Here is a 17,961-nt window from a genome sequence, read left to right on the forward strand (position 1 = left end):
TCGAAAAACTCACACTAATAATAATCAATATGCTCTTCCTCCAAATCTCATTTATTAGTTCAAAACAATAGAAGATTACAGGTTTCCTACAAAACAAATCATACAAAAGTTATAAAAAAATATTTAGCATAATACATGTTAGTCGAGATATGTACAATAAAGAAACCAATCAATTATTTGTCTCAATATTCTTATAAGTCTCTAACTCTTCAAGTTGTGGATGAAGATCTAATAACACCGAGCTGCCTCGAATCCAATTTTGCGTACATATCAAGGTCTCGACTGTTTTAGGAGTCAAAGAACTACGAAAGGAATCATCCTCCCCCTATACTAAATGCAGATTCACAAGCCACCGTAGATATTAGAACTGCCAAAACATCTCAAACAATTGTTGATACAATGGGATATTTGTACTCATTCATTTTTCACCAATACATAATATGAAATTTGTCTTTATCTTCTACATCCTTGTCAGGCAAATAAAAAGTCAAGTCATTCTCCACTTCCATTGGTGCTATGACCATCTTGAGTAGAAGGGTTACATTGTGATTTGTAAAAGTCATATAGACGATGCAAATATATCTTCACGCTCTCAACTATATTCTTAACAACATCATTATCATAAACATTGGAAAGACAATAATTCAAGTACTTTAACTTGTACCGAGGATCAATCATCATAGCCACAAACATCAACTTATTCATCTTCTCTCAAGCGAATCCCAATACTTATCGAACTTCGTTTTCATATTCGTAGCTATCAAACTAAGAACGGAGTTATTGTTGTTGCTCCATTTGTTCAAAACAAAGTGAATTTTATTACTCTCCTTATAACCAACATGAGAAGTCGTATATGAAGATCTACTTATCTTTGTAGTGGTTTCATAGAACTCTTTCAAAAACTTTACAAACACATTTACAGTCAACCAATCGACACACTTGGAGGCCAATATCTTATTTTCACGATCATCTTCTTCAAAATACTCAACAAAATCTGAGTCATCTTTCTCTTCCTTTCAAATTTTGAAAGCTTTTTCAAATTTAACTGCATGTTCAAGCATTAAATATGTAGAATTCCACCTAATAGCTACATCTTAATTTTATTCCAAACGGGATCTCTCTTATTTTTTTCCACATTTTTCAACAAAACAATATGGGAATTTTGATTTCTTTAACGAGTACTAATTGATGGGAGAAAGACATATGTGCCATATGTGAATTGCCACAATTATTGGTAGCATCATATTCAGGATTCGAAGGCGTACTAGGTCTAGTTGATTACGCCTGATTTTTCTAATGAAATAGAGTACTATACGTTTCCAGAAAGCACATACATAAAGGGAATTTGGACGATACAAAATAAAGTTTACATAGTAAACTTTGATTTAATTTTTCGTTTAAAAGCAAAATATATCCGTTCTGGCTCGGATTTTTTGTAACCTCAATTAGTAAATTCAATTACTAATTTGAATTTGAAATAATCTATCTTATTAAAATTTAACACTTAACTTTTGATATATACATCCCACTACTAATTCAAGGAAAGAGGATATTAATACAAACAAGGATCCCATCTATCTCTCTTAGTGAGGTAATTAAGAATTTTTGAAAGTTTAAGTTTCGTACAAACAAAAGCCTTACGCTGGATCTTTTATTGCTTTACACATGCTTTAAATTTTTTCATTCTTTTAGGTGATGATCTTACATATCTCATAGCATTCCAAACACTAGCAATAGAATCATGCATATCTCTTAGCTCATTATTTACATTACGATTAATTATATGAGCACAACACCTCATATGCAATAGCTCTCCATCTAAAGCAATGGATTTCCAACTTTTAAATCTTCTCTTAACATATGAAATAGCCACATCGTTGGAACTTGCATTATCAATAATGATCGAAGATTTTGTCAGTCCCCCACTCCAACAAACAACTTTCAATTGCCCTCTCAATAGTCCCCCCTTTATACTTGACAAAAACTCAAAATCTTCTTATGTAAATCTCATTCAAAGTCAATGAAATGTGTCTTGATGACCATGTAGTTCACATTTTGTAATGAAGTCTAAGTGTCTGTAGTAAGACAAATTCTTTTAGAGCTTTTAAGTAAAATTGATTTTAATTTTTGCTTCTCTTCAAGATATAGTTGATATATATCTCTAGCAATTGTTACTCTCAGTGGAACTCAAAATCTTCTTATGTAAAACCCTCAGTCTCAACAAATCTGAATGACAACTCATTAATAATTATCATCTTAGCACATGCTAGTCTACATGTTAGTTGGCTAAACAATTTAGTCACAAAATTACTAGGCATTGGCTTCCTTCCCATCACTTGTAGGTATAAGAGTTAAGGTGATTTGTCCTTTATCTTTTTCTCTATATAGATACTTTTTACATTGATTTCTTAAATGCTTCCACAAAGTGCTAGTTCCACAACTATTACTATCACATGCATAATCTTTACCACTATAGTTACACTTGCACCTAGCTCCATCATTAGCACTCGCTTCCATTTTTTGTGAAATGGTCCCACACGGAAGAAGTTTGTTTATTAGGTCTCTTTTTTTTGGACTTGGGAGGTAGAGGTGGTACATGTGTGTTGTAGTTTGGCTTGTATTGGAAGGAGGAGGAGGAAGGAGTGGAGGCATTTCATTATTACCAGTAGCACTCGCATTCTCACTACTGCTATCCATCTATAAAATAAAAGAAACTAACATCTAATTAACATCTAATTAAACTTTTAACACCAACATTTAACTAAAGTTTATAAAGCAACATCTAATTAAACTTCTAACACCAACATATATCAATTAAACTTCCAACACCAACATCCACTAATTAAACATATACATATCTACTTCCAACACCAACATACACCAGTTAAACATATACATATCTAATTAAAATTTCACCAACATACACCAATACAACATATACATATCTAATTTCAACACCAACTAAAATTTAGATTTCAAACAATGCATCAAATTATTAAACACAAAAAAAAAAAAAGTTAACCATCAAAATATTTAACTTACCATAAAGTTAAATAATGGTGATTCGACCATATCTGACACTGTGTCCATGGTGACGAGTTTTAAAGAAACCCAAATATTTGAGGCAATGTGGTATTGAATGTGAGATACTGTAAAGTGTTAAGAAATTTAGAATGAGACTTAATTTAATTTATGCTAAATACAAAAGTAAAATAACAAAAGTAAAGTAGGCTTGCTGAAGTACGAACTGCGATTGTGAAGGATATAGAGCGAAGTCTGTGAACTTGCAAATGACTTGCAAAAATGGGTTGAGTATGGAAAATGGATGGGTGGATTTGAAACGTGAAAAATGGGCCAGAATGTGAGGTCTGTGTTGAACTGGGGTGGATTCGGAACGTGAGGTCGTCGGAATGGGTGGGGTCGGATTGCGGTCTGAAGATTGCAAACGTGAAGGGGATGAAAGGATTACGAACGACCAAATACAAATGTGTTGGGATGGGGAAAAACACAAAATGAAAATAGGGGTGTTATTTAGGGTCTTTATATATATATATATATATATATATATATTAAACCAGGTCAGATTGAGTTGATCAGCCCTTAATTCCCCAATCCGGTAACCCAACCCATTTCTTTTTCAATTCTCTAACCCAACCCAACCCTTACAGTTTGGGTTGGTAATCCGGATTGGTCGGGGTACTGAATTTTTTGAACATCCCTAAGAAAAGGTCTTAGAGCCGAAGAGCCTTAAAATTCGTGTATACAGACTTTATGGACCGTTGAATGTCAAAGCATTAGGAAGGGGCGAATACTTTATCGGTTTAATAGACGATTATTCAAGATATGGTTATGTTTACCTAATGCATCACAAGTCTGAAGCCCTTGAAAAGTTCAAGGAGTATAAGGCAAAGGTTAAGAACAAGTTAAGGAAAACTATAATAGCACTTTGATCAGATCAAGGTGGTGAGCGTATGAATTTAAGATTATAATACTATTTGATAGAATATGGAACCAAATCACAACTCACTTCACCAAACATACTTCAGCAAAATAATGTATTAAAAAGGAAAAATTGAACCTTGCTAAACATAGTTAGCTTAATAATGAGCTTTGGCGATTTGCCTAATTATTTTTAGAGATATGGGTTCGAAATTGTTGTCTATACTTTGAACAACGTTCCCTCTAAGAGTGTTTTAGAAACATCCTATGAGTTGTAGAGAAGGTGTAAATGTAGTTTACTTTACTTTAGGATCTGGAGATCCCTCACACATGTGTTGGTGCAAAATCCTAAGAAATTAAAACGTCGTTAAAAAATATGCCTATTCGTAAGCTACCAAAAGAAACTAAAGCTTGTTTATTCTATGATCCTCCGAAGAATAGAGTATTTGTATCGATAAATGTCACATTCTTAGAGGAAGATCATATCAGGAATTATCAACCTCGTAATAAACTAATATTGAATGAGATTTCTGAAGAAACTACAAATAAATCAACAAAAGTTATTGATAAGGTTGTTTCATCTTTTGAAGTAACGTATGAAACTAGCACATTTGATCAGTCACATCCATCTCAAAAGTTGAGAGTGCCTCGATGCAATGGAAGGATTACCCATCAACTTGACCATTACCTAAGTTTAACTCAAACTCAACTTGTCATACTAGATGAAGGGGTGAAGATCCATTGATTTTTAAGCAAGCAATTAATGATGTAGATAAAGATCAGTTGATTAAAACCATGGACCTCAAAATGGAGTAAATGTACTTTAATTTAGTTTAAGAGCTTGTAGGTCAACCATATAAGCTAAAATTTATTGATTGCAAATGGATCTACAAAAGAAAATGAGATGTTGCTAGTAAGGTAGCCTATAAAACAAGACTAGTAGCAAAGGGTTTTACCTAGAGAGGGGAATAGACTATGACAAAACTCTCTCTTGTTATTATGCTTAAGTCTTTCAGAATACTTTTATCCATCACAAGGAATTATGACACTACGAAATATGGTAAATGGATGTTAAGATTGCTTTTAAATGAATATTTTAAAGAAAGTATCTACATGTCTCAACCAAAAAAGTTTATAAAACAAGGTCAAGAGCATAAAGTTTGTAAACCTTGACGATCCATGTATGGATTAAAACAAGTCTTTTAATTTTGGAATATTATATTTGATACTGTGATTTGGTTTTATACAAAATGTTAACGAGCATAGTGTGTACAAAAAGATTGTCAACTCTTTTGTAGCTTTCTTAGTATCATATGTTGATGATATCTTACTCATTGAGAATGATGTAGTAGACTTTATTGACATTAAAAAATGGCTAACGACTAGTTTCATATGAAAGATTTGGGTGAAGCTCAGTATATTCTTGAGATCCAAATTGTTCAGAATTGCAAGAACAAGACACTAGTTATTTTTCAAGCAACTTATATAGACAAGATGTTGTCTAGATATAAGATTTAGAATTCCAAAAGAGGTGCATTATACGTTAGGCAAGGAATTCATTTGTCTCGGGAATAGTGTCCTAAGACACCTAAAAAAGTTGAGGATATGAGACCTATACTCTATGCTATCATCTATTTAAAGCTTGATGCATGTTATGTTATGTACAAGACATGACATATGCTAGGTCGTAGGGATAATGAACATGTATCTGTCCAATCTTAGATATGATCATTGGATTGTAATTAAGAATATTCTTAAGCATCTTCAGAGAACGAGGGACTATATACTTGTGTATAGAGGTGGAAATTTGATCCTTACAGAATATATTGATTTTGATTTTTAGTCTGACAAGGATTCTGTAAAACCAATGGCAAGGTTAGTGTTCGCTCTAAACAAATGAGCTATAGTATGGAGGAGCATCAAACAAAGTTGCATTGTTGACTCCACTATGGAAGCTGAATATGTAGCTACTTGTGAAGTAGTCAAAGAAGCAATATGGCTAAGAAAGTTCTTGACAGATCTAGAAGTTGTTCCAAATATGCATCTACCATTAACACTATATTATGATAACAATGCGCAGTTGCAAATTCCAAAGAACCTTGAAGTCGTATGCGAGGAAAGTATATTGAGTGAAAGTACCATCTCAATAGGTAGAATGTACTTTGAGAAGATGTGATAGTCACACAGATTGCCTCAGCAAACAATATGGTTGATCCATTTACAAGGGCCTCACGACGAAAGTGTTTAAGGGTCACCTAGTTAGTCTAGGATTATGAGTTTTGTAAACTAGGAAAGGTAGGAGAAATATCGGGTATGTACCAGATGTATGCTCTAATTTATTGTACTATACTTTTCTCACTTAAAACTTGACATTTTATATTATCGCTAGGAATTTTAGTCTAGGTGGGAGTATGTTGGATTTTATGTCCTGAAACTTGTGATCTGTGAAAGTTAAACTATTATATTATTCATTGAAGTTGTTGTTGAAGTATTGTTTTGATGGAAAATTAAGACATGCGCAAAGGAAGAACGGATCGAAAAATACTCTAGATGCATCTAAATTAATTTAGAGGTTAATATATTTAATTACTACCATAAATACATTAATTAGGGTTAAGAGAAATACTTACCTTTCAAGCTCCCTAATCTTCGAAATCTCCTTATGATCATGAACCGGGACAATCACTAGAGTTGGTCTGCTATTTTACGGACTTAGAACTGGGTTGTAGGACCCGTTAAGTTTATAGAGAACTAGATGGAATTAGAAGGAATTTTGGTTGAGATTTTTGGGAGAGAAAAAAGTTGGAAATATTTTTTGTAATTCATAAAAACATAAATTTTCCAAAAGTTCTCAAGAAAATGAAAAAATTTCTTTAAATAGACTAATTACATGCAAAATTGTATGTAATTAGTTTATGAAATAACAACACCTAATAATCCACTAACCATTAGCGGAACTTAGTGGGCTAGGTGTCTATATCTCATGTAGCCACTTATCCCACTAAGTATTAGTTGGATTATCCAACAAAATGTTGGATTTTCCTACTAACTTAGTCCAATGGCATTTTGGTCATTTGACAATTAAAGTCAAAGTCAAATTTTGACTTTTTCAAGTCAAAAGTCAACATTTTGAATTTTTGTTTTTGTTTATCTTGACTAATTTCGACCTCTCGAGCATGAATTCGCATTCATTTTTTCAAAATTCAAATCACATTTGAATATAAAGCCGATCAAAGTTTGACTTTTTCAAAGTCAAAAATCAACATTTTGACTTTTCACAACTTTGACCATTTTCATCAGTTCCAATCTTTCGAATATGAATCCGTATTCATATCTTTAATATTTAAATCACATTTAAACTTAAAGCTCTATAACTGACGGCTATATCACACGGACTTTTTACCATTTTGTCTGTCTTGACTATTTTGACGAATATATATGATATACCGTCAGTTTCTCTCTCTCTACCTAATTCGAACAATTCAATTTCATCATATTGTTCTAAGTTAATTTCATATGAGCTAATAGGGAAACCCAATGGACCTATAGATCATGGGCTCCAATGATTTGAGATTAACTGGCTAAACTCTTTTAGACCGAGTTAATCAACATTTGTTAACTAACAGGTCATTCTACTAAAGTCCCGTAGTTGCACTCTCCTCACTATAGATATATCTGTGTACATCTTATATAATCATGATCAGTAAGTTAATCTTTCACAGGTTGTTCCTCAACTGGGTCAAAATATCGTTTTACCCTCGAGATTACATCTTGTTCCTTAAGTCCCATTGATCCACTATTGAACATTTAGTTTAAGGTCTAACCAATAAACCAAATCCCTCTCGGGCCAATGGGAGGGTTGGATCTCTTGTTCAAGACTTGAATTCAATCCTTAAGGGAACAACCTATCTACTAATCCTAAAGCGGGTAGGAGTGAATTCCCTCTTGCACCCTATGTCCCTAACCATCCACCCAATTTTACCCCTGAAATGAGAGGCTTATTGAATCAGCACTGTTGAGCTACCCTCACCTATGCAGATATAAGGATTATACCATTTGAACAAAGTTCATAGTTAGCTCAAGATTAAGATTAAGTTACCTAGGTCATCACAATCGAACTAATCAGTTTGTATAGTCAACGGTATTATAACTTAAAAGTGATTATTTCATGGTTCCAGTCTTACGATAAACTCTTTACATAAGATGCCCCTACTCCCATGTCTCTACATGAACGATTCCGAATCACATCATTTGTACTAACTACAGAGCGGGCCGCATCCATAGTGTTCTCGAAATAAGACGTCCAACCTTATTCATACACTATAGATTATTTCGGCTATAAACTCGAACTTGATCCACATTTATGTCTCTACATAAAGTTCAACTCTACACGAGATAGCCTCAAAACCTTAGGTAATTGGACTCAAGATTATAGTATTCTATTTTCACTAATATGTCATCAATAACCACTTTATTGAATAGAATATAATTTTAACTACAAACTAGGTTTTAGTACATAAATTCCAACATGTTCAATAATTCATTATTGAATAAAGAGATTTGGTTATAATAAAACTCAAACTCCAAAAGGTCTTTTCTACTATAGTACGAGTACTTGAATTTTATGTAGAGACATAAACATGAATCAAGTTCGAGTAATAGTTTAAATGGTCTATAGTACAGAAATAAGGTTGGACGCCTTATTTTTGGGGTATTATGGATGTGACTAACTTTGTATTTAGTAGATACATGTGAGTAGGGGCATCCTATAAAATGAGATTGTGTAAAATCGAAACATGAAATACACTTTTATTTTATACCATCGTGTTTAAAACTGACTATTTCTACTTTCTGATGGTCTAGGTAGCTTAACCTTAACCATAAGCTAACTATGAACTCCTGTCCACACGAGACTATCCTTAGGTTTGCATAAGTGAGGGTAGCTCATCAACCTGGCTCAATAGACCTTCCATTTCAAGGGTAAGATTAGTTGGATAGTTAGGGATGTAAAGGTGTAAGACAGAATAGGCTCTTGTCCGCTTTGAGAGTTAGTAAATAGATTGTTCCCTTAAGTACTGACTCCAAGTTTTGAAAAAAGGTCCCCGTCCTCTCATAGGCCCGAGAAGGATTCAGTTTAATTGTAGGACTATAAACTAATTGTTCATTAACGGATCAACGTAGGCCAAAAAAACAAGATGTAATCTTGGGGGTAAAATGATAAATTGACTCAGTTGAGATTACCAACAACTTGTGAAAGGTTGACTTACTAATCATGTAATATCATGTGGACATAAATATAATCTATAGTGAGGAGAGTACAGTTATGCATTATAGTGGACTGTCTTGATTAGTTAACAAATGTTAATTAACTCGATTAGAAGAGTTAGCCAGATAATTTTGGATTGTTGGAGCTCTTGATTTGTAGGACTTAGGTCACTATACTAGCTCGTTACAGATATAAGCTTAGAATCGTGTCATCAAAAAATTCTAATTGTTCGAATTAGTCGAGCAATATGAGTCATTATTAATATTTGATATAATTAATGATTACAAAAATTAAAGAGATGGTGTTTAAATGAGATTTAAAATATTGAAAATTAGACTAGGGATTCGAATTAAATCAATTGGATTGATCAGGATTCACAGTGGAAAATAATAATATAATATTATTTAACTAGATTAATTAATATAATTATTTAATTATATAAATAAGTAATAGAATTTCAAAATTTGTATTTAGAAATTCATTTTTACGAAGTCAAAACTGTTGACTTTATGGGTTAGTGGATTTTTCCCACCTTTAGTGCAAGGATGAACAAGGTACTTCAACCATGAAGCAGTGTTCTCTAAGTTTGACCACAAATCTCACTTTATTGCATGAGTTAAGAGCCAAATTAAATACTAAATTGTTAGTTTGCTTGTGTTTTGATTATAAAATGCACATCGATGTGAAGATTAAGAAGATGGTGGATATTGAGATTTTGGAAAAATATGTCTAATGGTTCGTAACTCTTGTTTCCCTTGAAAACTCACAAAATCGGTCATAAATTTGATTTCTCAATCAAGTTCTAAGCATTGAGAATAGTATGGAATATCTTTGTGGTTGTCTACAACTTGATTTCATTGAATTTCATCGACTATATAGAAAGAATTTTGAGCTACAAAAGTATGTGTCCTAAATTTTCATTTTCTTCTAATTTCTCGTACATGTATAATCCTAAATTCATGAAATCTAGAATTTATTTGTTTGATCCGTTTCCGTTAGCATGTTAATTTAACTTTCATGCACCTAGTATTTAAAATAAAAAAATAAAAATAAAAATAAAAATAAAAAGAGACAATGCCAAAACTACATAAACCATTCAAATTGAAGTTGTTTAAGAAATTTCCGAAAATAGACCAATTTTGAAGGTAGTTGAGATCTAGGGACAAATTGGGTGTTAAAAGACAATTTTGCCCTCAACGAAAACTTTTCCTCCTTAACTTAAAACATAACGTAAAATTTAAAAAGAAAGAAAACCATTCGATATTCAATTCTTGATCTCCTGCCTGCGAACCCTTGTCAACAATGAGGCAACGACAGCAACAGTGAGACAATTTCTCATTTTACCCATTCTAATTAATTTATCATTTGCTCTTGTTATTGTTTCCCCATCTCCGGTAACCTCCATCTTAAACTTCTAAATACAAAAATCATCTTACACGATTGTTTTAGCTTTCTAATACGATGGCTTAGCTTTAACCTTCAAATGATCGTTTATTTTCCAACTCAATTGCTTAGCTTCTTGACCGATCGCTTAGATAATCACCTAATCACTTACCTCCTAATCGATCACTTACTTTTAACTCGATCGCTTAGTATTCTATTCCTTGACACTTACCCAAACTTCCTCTTTTCCAATAATCATGACATATCTTCAATGACACTTTTGAACCCTTTTTCTATTCTTAACCCTAAACAACACTTAACCTTTCAAGTTCTTCAAAAAGATTAAGTTTCTTTAGAGTTCGGGGTTTACAGTAAATATGATCAAACACAATATTTCTCATTCCAATATATTATGGCATTGCCAATTCAAGTAAATTGTTGCTAGTTTTTAGTACAAGTAGCAAAAGAAAGCTTGATTTTCATCTCATACATATTTTTCTCATCTCAAAAGGCAAAAATATGGCCAACTAGCATATAGAAAATAGAAAAATTGTTATAATCAACAAACAATAATTTAGTAAGTCATCTCAGTCATCACAAACCAGCATTCGTTGACAAGCAAAAGAAGTAAAATCTCACACAAATAAAGAGCGACAGCGCAGCTCTATAACCACATGAATAGCCTGCCAAGACTTCAACGATCACCGAGCCTAAACTACTGAAGCCATAAATGAAAATTTTACACATAACACATGTGCTTCTTTTGAGACTTTTAACAAACACATGGTGTCCACAACAAATTATTCTATAACCAAATAGTACCACCACAACCTATCAACATAACTTCCAAACTTCATAATAAACAGATGAAAATGGTGGAAAAAGGAAATGAAGAGATGAGGAAAAGGGTAGGTGAAAATGGTGGATTTTTGTATCTAGAAGTTTTAAATGGAAGTCACCAGAGAGGGAGAAAAACGACAAGAACAAAGGATAAATTAATTAAAATGCATAAAATGAAAAATTCTCACTATGACTGACATTGCCTCACCATTGACAAGGGTTTGTAGGCGGAAGAGCAAAAATAGAATATCGAATGGTTTTTTTTTTTTTTTTTTTACATTGTATTTTAGGTTAAGGAGAAGGGAAATTTTTCATTAAGGGCAAAATTGAACTTTCACCCCCAATTTGTCCTAAATCTCTAACTTTTTCCAAACTCAATTTTACCCCTCCAAAATTGGCATATTTTTGGCAATTTCCCAAATTCTTTCTCCTTTTTAAACATCCATTTTACTTCGGATATCCATACTTCACGATTCTGAATTTGCACGGAATAAGAATAATTCATTCCAAAGTTCTTAATTAATTGTTTATGGTTGTATATCAAACTTTAGTTTTTCATTTTTGTCTACAGATTCCCTATAGAATCCTTAAATTTAGTAATCTTACGGGGGAAATCTTTTAGTCTTTTGTCAAAAAAATAAATACATAAATATAAAATAAAACAACAAATAGTATACGACATGTTTAGATTGACTTTCTATATGTTTAAATAAGTGTTTATAAATACAAAATAGTGTTTATAAACACCAAAGGCATTTTTACAACCATAAAATAATGAGCTTGTATTGTTGTAAATACAATTCGAAACTCATGTTTTAATTAAGTGTTTTGAGTTCAATTTGTAATACCAAACTCATTTCGTTCCTACAATTTTCAATCACTCTCTTTTTCAATCACTTTTATGTTTCAAAATTACGGTTCCCATTCCAACTTCAATTTTTCACCCATTACAAGACCTTCATATTCTAAAAAACCTTGATTGTATTCTAGCTTCCCAAACGAATCCTTTGGAACAAACTCTTAAAATAGTCATTTCTCTTTTCTTTTCTTTTTTTCCTTATTAGTCTGTTGTGTAAAAGACAGCAAACATTACTAAGATAAATTTAAGTTTAATTTGTTAAAATAGAAAAAGAGGACAAAGTAGAGAGAATTTATCTCCTACTGCCCTTTATAATCAATCAATCAATGGACATTGGCACCATTTCATTTCAATTTTATTCCATAGTGTTACATGTTCAGACATTGTGTAATAATAATAATGAAGAAAGAGCTCCATTTCTAGTGTTTCAAATTTTGCTGAGTTTTTTAAAAAATATTACAACTTACTCCAAAAATAATAAAAGAAACACAACTTTTAATCTAAAAGATGATTGAAAATAGACCAACTTTTTAAAATAAAGAAAATGAAAAACCAAAAACAAAATTCAAATTTTGTTATATTTTGAAATCATTTTGAATAGGCAGATTCTATATATTTACAAACCATCAGATTTAGAAGCCAAATAATACATGAAACCTATTTTACAAACCAGTTAAGAACAATCACATCTTCAAGATATAATTAGATGGAGAGAAAGAAGCAATTTGAAAAGATTCATGAAAAAGCAAAAACAAAACTGAACACAATATCCCAACACTAACACTGAAATGAATCAAATAAACTGTAGCCAAGAATATGAAGAAATGATTTAGCAAAGAAGGCTAAACTTTTTACTAAATAAAAACATCATAAATATATATATATAACAAACTAGTGAGTAGATAACATGATTTTACTTTACCCATCATCATCTGTAGTGTATGATGGATGTTAGAAACTCCCAGGGGTTACTCTAAACCTAAACACCAAGTCAGACAAATGAAAACCCAAGGACTTGGCAGACAATTACAAAATAAACTCTGCCATAAGCCCCCATTCTTACATCCCCAAGTTCACACCTTACCTTAGCATAAGATCCAAAAGTAAAATATTATCATCACTGATTACAACATTAAGAGAAGGGGGAGAAAAAACCATATAGACTTTTCCAAACACTGTCCCGATATGTAAGTCGCTAACACCATTCGATCTGCAACTGCAATCAAGGATCAGCACTCATTAGTTTCGTCCTGGCTAATCCATTCTTTGATGCCTTTGAAAAAGAAAAAGAAGATGAAACAAAATTTTCAACCAAAGGTAAAGTAAGTATGCAGCACAGCTGGCACTGCTGGAAAAAGCAGTCAGAAAGAAGCTATTCCTTCGGTTCTTTTCTTTTCTTTTCTTTTCTTTTCTTTCTTTCTTTTTTTTTTTTTTTTGAAAAGGAAAAAAAGGAAAACAACCGTCAATTGAAATTCAAATAACCAAGGGCCCATTTGATTATGATTTTAGTTTTAGTTTTTGGATTTTGAAAATTGGACTTCTATCTCTCTTAAACAAATAAGCTAAAGACCAAATTCTAAAAACAAAAACAAATTTTGTAAAATTTGGTTTTGATTTGAAAATATTTGAAGAAGTAAATAACAAAATAATGGAACTCATCGGTGGGAATAACATTTAAAAGCTTAATTTATAAACTTAATTTAAAAAAAAAAAAACCAAATTATTATCCAAAGGGGCCTTAAGGGTGAAAAGCTATGATTGCACAAAATAAAGCTTCAAATCATTGTGTCTTCATTTACAGATAATCAAATAAGGCATCTATGAACTCAAAAAGAAAACTTTGTACAAGAATACATTCAGGAGTAGCAGTAGTTACCATATTTCATATATTGAAGATTTTAAATTTGATCTGTGGAGACCAAAATAAATAAGAGACCTCCAAAGCCCTAATTTTTAACTTGATTTTCTATTTCTATATGAATTTCCAAGTCCTATTTTAATACCTTAGGTTTTTTATCCTTTCCACATGGCACAGTAAAAACCTGAATAATCAGTTTCAATTAAACATTTTCCATTCCAGGGCTTGTGTTTTAACTTCAGAGTTATGAGGTAACAATCAATTCGACAGTTTTTCCTTTCATTTTTTCTTCATCCCGCCATCAATCCCAGCAAACGGTACAAGCAGAATCCAATTGAAGGTTCCCACAGACCCGTCATAAAACTAAGACAAAATCCCAAAAACTCTCATATATTTAATCCTAAGAGGATATCATTAATTTTCTTACAGCTGTCCTGCATGCTGCATCATAAATTTCCAACTAGGACAAGTGATAACAGGTATCAGCAGCCTCCAACACTAGAAGAAATTTCAATCAATCAAATAATATGCTTTTGGAAGATGTGCATGATGATGAGGTCAAATTGCAACAATGGGGAAACTCAAACTTACCCATCAACTCTAACATCGGTTTTAATATATAAGAAAGTTAGAATGCACTAACCATCCTAGAAGAATAGCTATCATGATCTCCTAAATATATGGTGGCGGCCTAAAACTTCTGGGATTCCCAGTGCAGAAATGCTTTCACAACCAAACAGTTCTCGAAGTTTTGCGTCGCACAACACTGCCATCGGGTTCAGAGGGTCCTGTTTTTAAGATCCAAAACATGTGAGTACAAGACCATTTCAATGTTAGTGAATGATATGAAGAAAAAAGAGTTATTATGACTTATAAGAACAATGCCCCATGTTTTATGATCCAAAACAGAGGGTCCTGTATGCAGAAATTTTACAAAGAAATGATCTCTCTAGTTTAAAAGATGGTATTACAGTTCAAAAAGTATGATGGAAATCATGAAAAGTATTTTTTATATTACGATGGATAGACTAAATAAATAGTGAATGGCTAGCATGCAGCAAAGTGAGTTTCCAGAGTTTATTTGCCAACCTCAAGATGATTCACTTTTATGTATTCCCAGATGCGTCTCAGAACTTCTGATTGGAGCATCTCCCTACCATCGACGCCAAAAAAATTTGCTAGTGCTTCAGATATAATCACAGAAGGACAAATACTGGGTTCTGCACTTTTAACACTAACTGCAGATTCATTCTCCACTCGTGCCTTCTTAGAACTTGATGGTTCTGACAGGATTAGGAAACAAACTATTGATTTCTTCCAGAACTAGGGGGATGGGGAAGCATCAAACTGAATACTTACTTGTAGGTTCAAGAGGAATGATGTGTTTGGCTAGCAACTTATTCATTTTGAACATGTCAGTGCAGTCTGTTTCAAATACCAACCGCAACTCATCATTGCATATTATTTTCCTCTTGTTACTTGGATCCTGTAGGTTGTTTTTTCTGATGTATGCCCATAGCTGTTTCACTATCTGAAACAAACACAGACGCATCATATGAACCTCATAAAGTGCTAACATTGAGAATCAAACAACTACGAAATAAGAAAGAGAGAGAGACCTCAGTTCGCGGTAATTCTGGTTGGCCAACAATAGCCTGAAGTTCAGGAGAAACACCACAAAGCTTGTTTAGACCCCCGGGGCCTCCTCTTCTCTTAGTTTTGGTTTGGGTACTGAATTCAAGTTTTAAAGGTGAGATTTTATCAGTCGAAACATATATCTTTGGGATCTAAGAACTAGAGAAACGTGTATTATTTTAATCTTTGAATAAAACAGTAAATGATACATTTCACCCTTCCATGGAATGAGAACTAATTGAAAGATTCTACTTCGTAGCTCTATAGTACATGACAAAATGTTCCGTACTTATGGCTACCAGCTGGTAATTGATACTTCGAAAGGTATCACTAGTAAGGCCATTGAAATCGTGTGATTACAAGCTCTAAGCTACATACATTACTAGATTGCAAAATAAAAGTAAGCCCATACTGGGAAGGAGCTAGCTGTTCACTCGCAAAAGTGTGCTGAGAGGTCAAAGCTACAGTGATATTTATAGAAAAATGCATACATACGATAAAGACTCCTCACATGTAGATGTCATACATTAATATCCATTTCCAGCAAACTAGGGTAGCTTCCATCTCTCATCTTATTAACTCCCTACCAATCCACTACCATGCTGATGGACAAATCCAAAGTTACAAATTCCCAAGAATTTTTTTTCCGTATATGGTATATGCCTGTGCTGACCAGACTAGAACCAAGAATGCAAAAATAATACGAATTAAAGGAAACAAACAGAAAATAAATGAAAACTCAGCATGCTCGTAGTAGATACCTATGCACACACATTTGACAAGGCATCATTAAGAGAAAAACAAGGCATCATTAAGAGAAAATTTACTTTTCCAACAGCCATGACAAAAGCAGAAAGTCACATTTCTGACCAGAAATCCTGAATAAACTTCTGAACCCAGAGGAAAACGAAGCAGAAGCTAGCGAACATTCAATGGAAAATTAACAATACTGAACCCTCGAGTAAAACTAATACCAATCCAAATGCCACTAATCAGTGGACTATACACTCCAAAATCCTCCAAACAAAGTCCACAGCAAATGAAGGAACAACTTCACGGCCTTTTCCGCCCTAATTCTAAACTAATGAAGTAACCGTTGCAAAAGGGAAAAGGAATAAACAAAGAAATCAAGAAGCCATTGCACTAATTTAGTAGAATTGAAATCAAAACAGAACGAAATCAACTTCACTCCAGAATTGAAACAGATTTACACAAACACACACACCCAAAACGAACAAGTAAATCAAAGGGGGAAAGTAAAAAAAAAAAAGAAAAAAGAAAAGAAAAGAAACCCAAAACCCCAAAATGAAAAAACTTAAAGAACCCCACCTTTCCTTTGGCGGGTCAGAGCCCGGAACAGTGGGAGCAACGACGGAATCCGCCTTAGCCGTCGGAGGCTGAGCAGTGAAAGTGTGAAATGCAGAGGAAGTGGGGGAAGGCGCAGATTGAAAATTAGGGCTTTGATGAAGGGCAAAGAGGTCTTTCTGCGAAGAGGGTAGTTGTTGTTGCTGCTGCTGCTGCTGATGGTGGTGGTGGTGGTGATGTTGGTGATGATGGGGTTGTTGAGGATGAGAACGAAGGATAAATTGGATCTGGGCATGGATGAAATCGAGTTTATGAGAGAGGTCAAGACCAAGCTTGGTCTGCAACTCCTGAACAACAGCGTTTAAAGAAGAAAAAGGGTTAGGGTTTGTAGGAGAAGCAGAGTCGCGAAGAAGACATTGTATAGCTTGAGAAAGCTCTTGGTCTGTAACCATTTTAGCTTCTTGTAGCTCTCAAAATTGCTTCATATATTAACGGAAATTAACGGTCCTTCTCTCTCTCTCTCTCTCTCAAGAACTCTCTCTGTCTTCTCTTTCTCTCTCCCTTTATGTCTCTCTGCTTCTTCCTTTCTCTCTCTTTCTGTGAGAGTAGAAAGACAAAATGACAAAGCGGTCCATTCATGAAGAAAATGGATTTTGTGAGTAACCGCAAGGGGCTCGGTGGGTGGATGTGGGTGAGGTGACAGACCAATCATATATTGCCACGTTTCTTCTCTCCTCTTTGTTTTTGGGGCTTTCACTCCCATTTTGGTTTCTTTTCCTTTTATTATCGTATTGTGTATTCATTTATCCAATGTGTCTCGTCTTGCCCTATCCTATCCTATGTGTATTCTTATGTTTGAATTTTGTGTTCAGTTTC

The 17,961-nt window shown here is 33.4% G+C and overlaps 1 protein-coding gene across 3 annotated transcripts; it reads right to left on the minus strand.

Annotated features, from left to right (window-relative positions):
- Positions 1–13,135: 13,135 nt before the first annotated feature.
- Positions 13,136–17,713, minus strand: LOC103490111 (uncharacterized). 3 transcript variants are annotated; one of them, XR_001762761.2, is made up of 7 exons: positions 17,110–17,706; positions 15,765–15,876; positions 15,505–15,676; positions 15,235–15,428; positions 14,789–14,933; positions 14,573–14,643; positions 13,136–13,503 (listed from the first exon to the last, which is right to left on the minus strand). XR_001762761.2 is itself a non-coding variant. In XM_008449475.3 (6 exons), the coding sequence occupies exons 1-5, from the start codon at positions 17,535–17,537 to the stop codon at positions 14,808–14,810; spliced, it is 1,032 nt and encodes a 343-aa protein (XP_008447697.1). In that variant the 5' UTR covers positions 17,538–17,713; the 3' UTR covers positions 13,136–13,503; positions 14,789–14,807. The 3 variants fall into 3 exon arrangements, 2 of the variants coding, with proteins under 2 accessions (XP_008447697.1, XP_008447700.1); XM_008449475.3 differs by lacking the exon at positions 14,573–14,643 and having other exon boundaries at positions 17,110–17,713; XM_008449478.3 differs by lacking the exon at positions 14,573–14,643 and having other exon boundaries at positions 13,136–13,560.
- Positions 17,714–17,961: the final 248 nt, after the last annotated feature.

This window comes from Cucumis melo, chromosome 1 (assembly GCF_025177605.1).
Source record: "Cucumis melo cultivar AY chromosome 1, USDA_Cmelo_AY_1.0, whole genome shotgun sequence".
NCBI lineage: Eukaryota > Viridiplantae > Streptophyta > Magnoliopsida > Cucurbitales > Cucurbitaceae > Cucumis > Cucumis melo.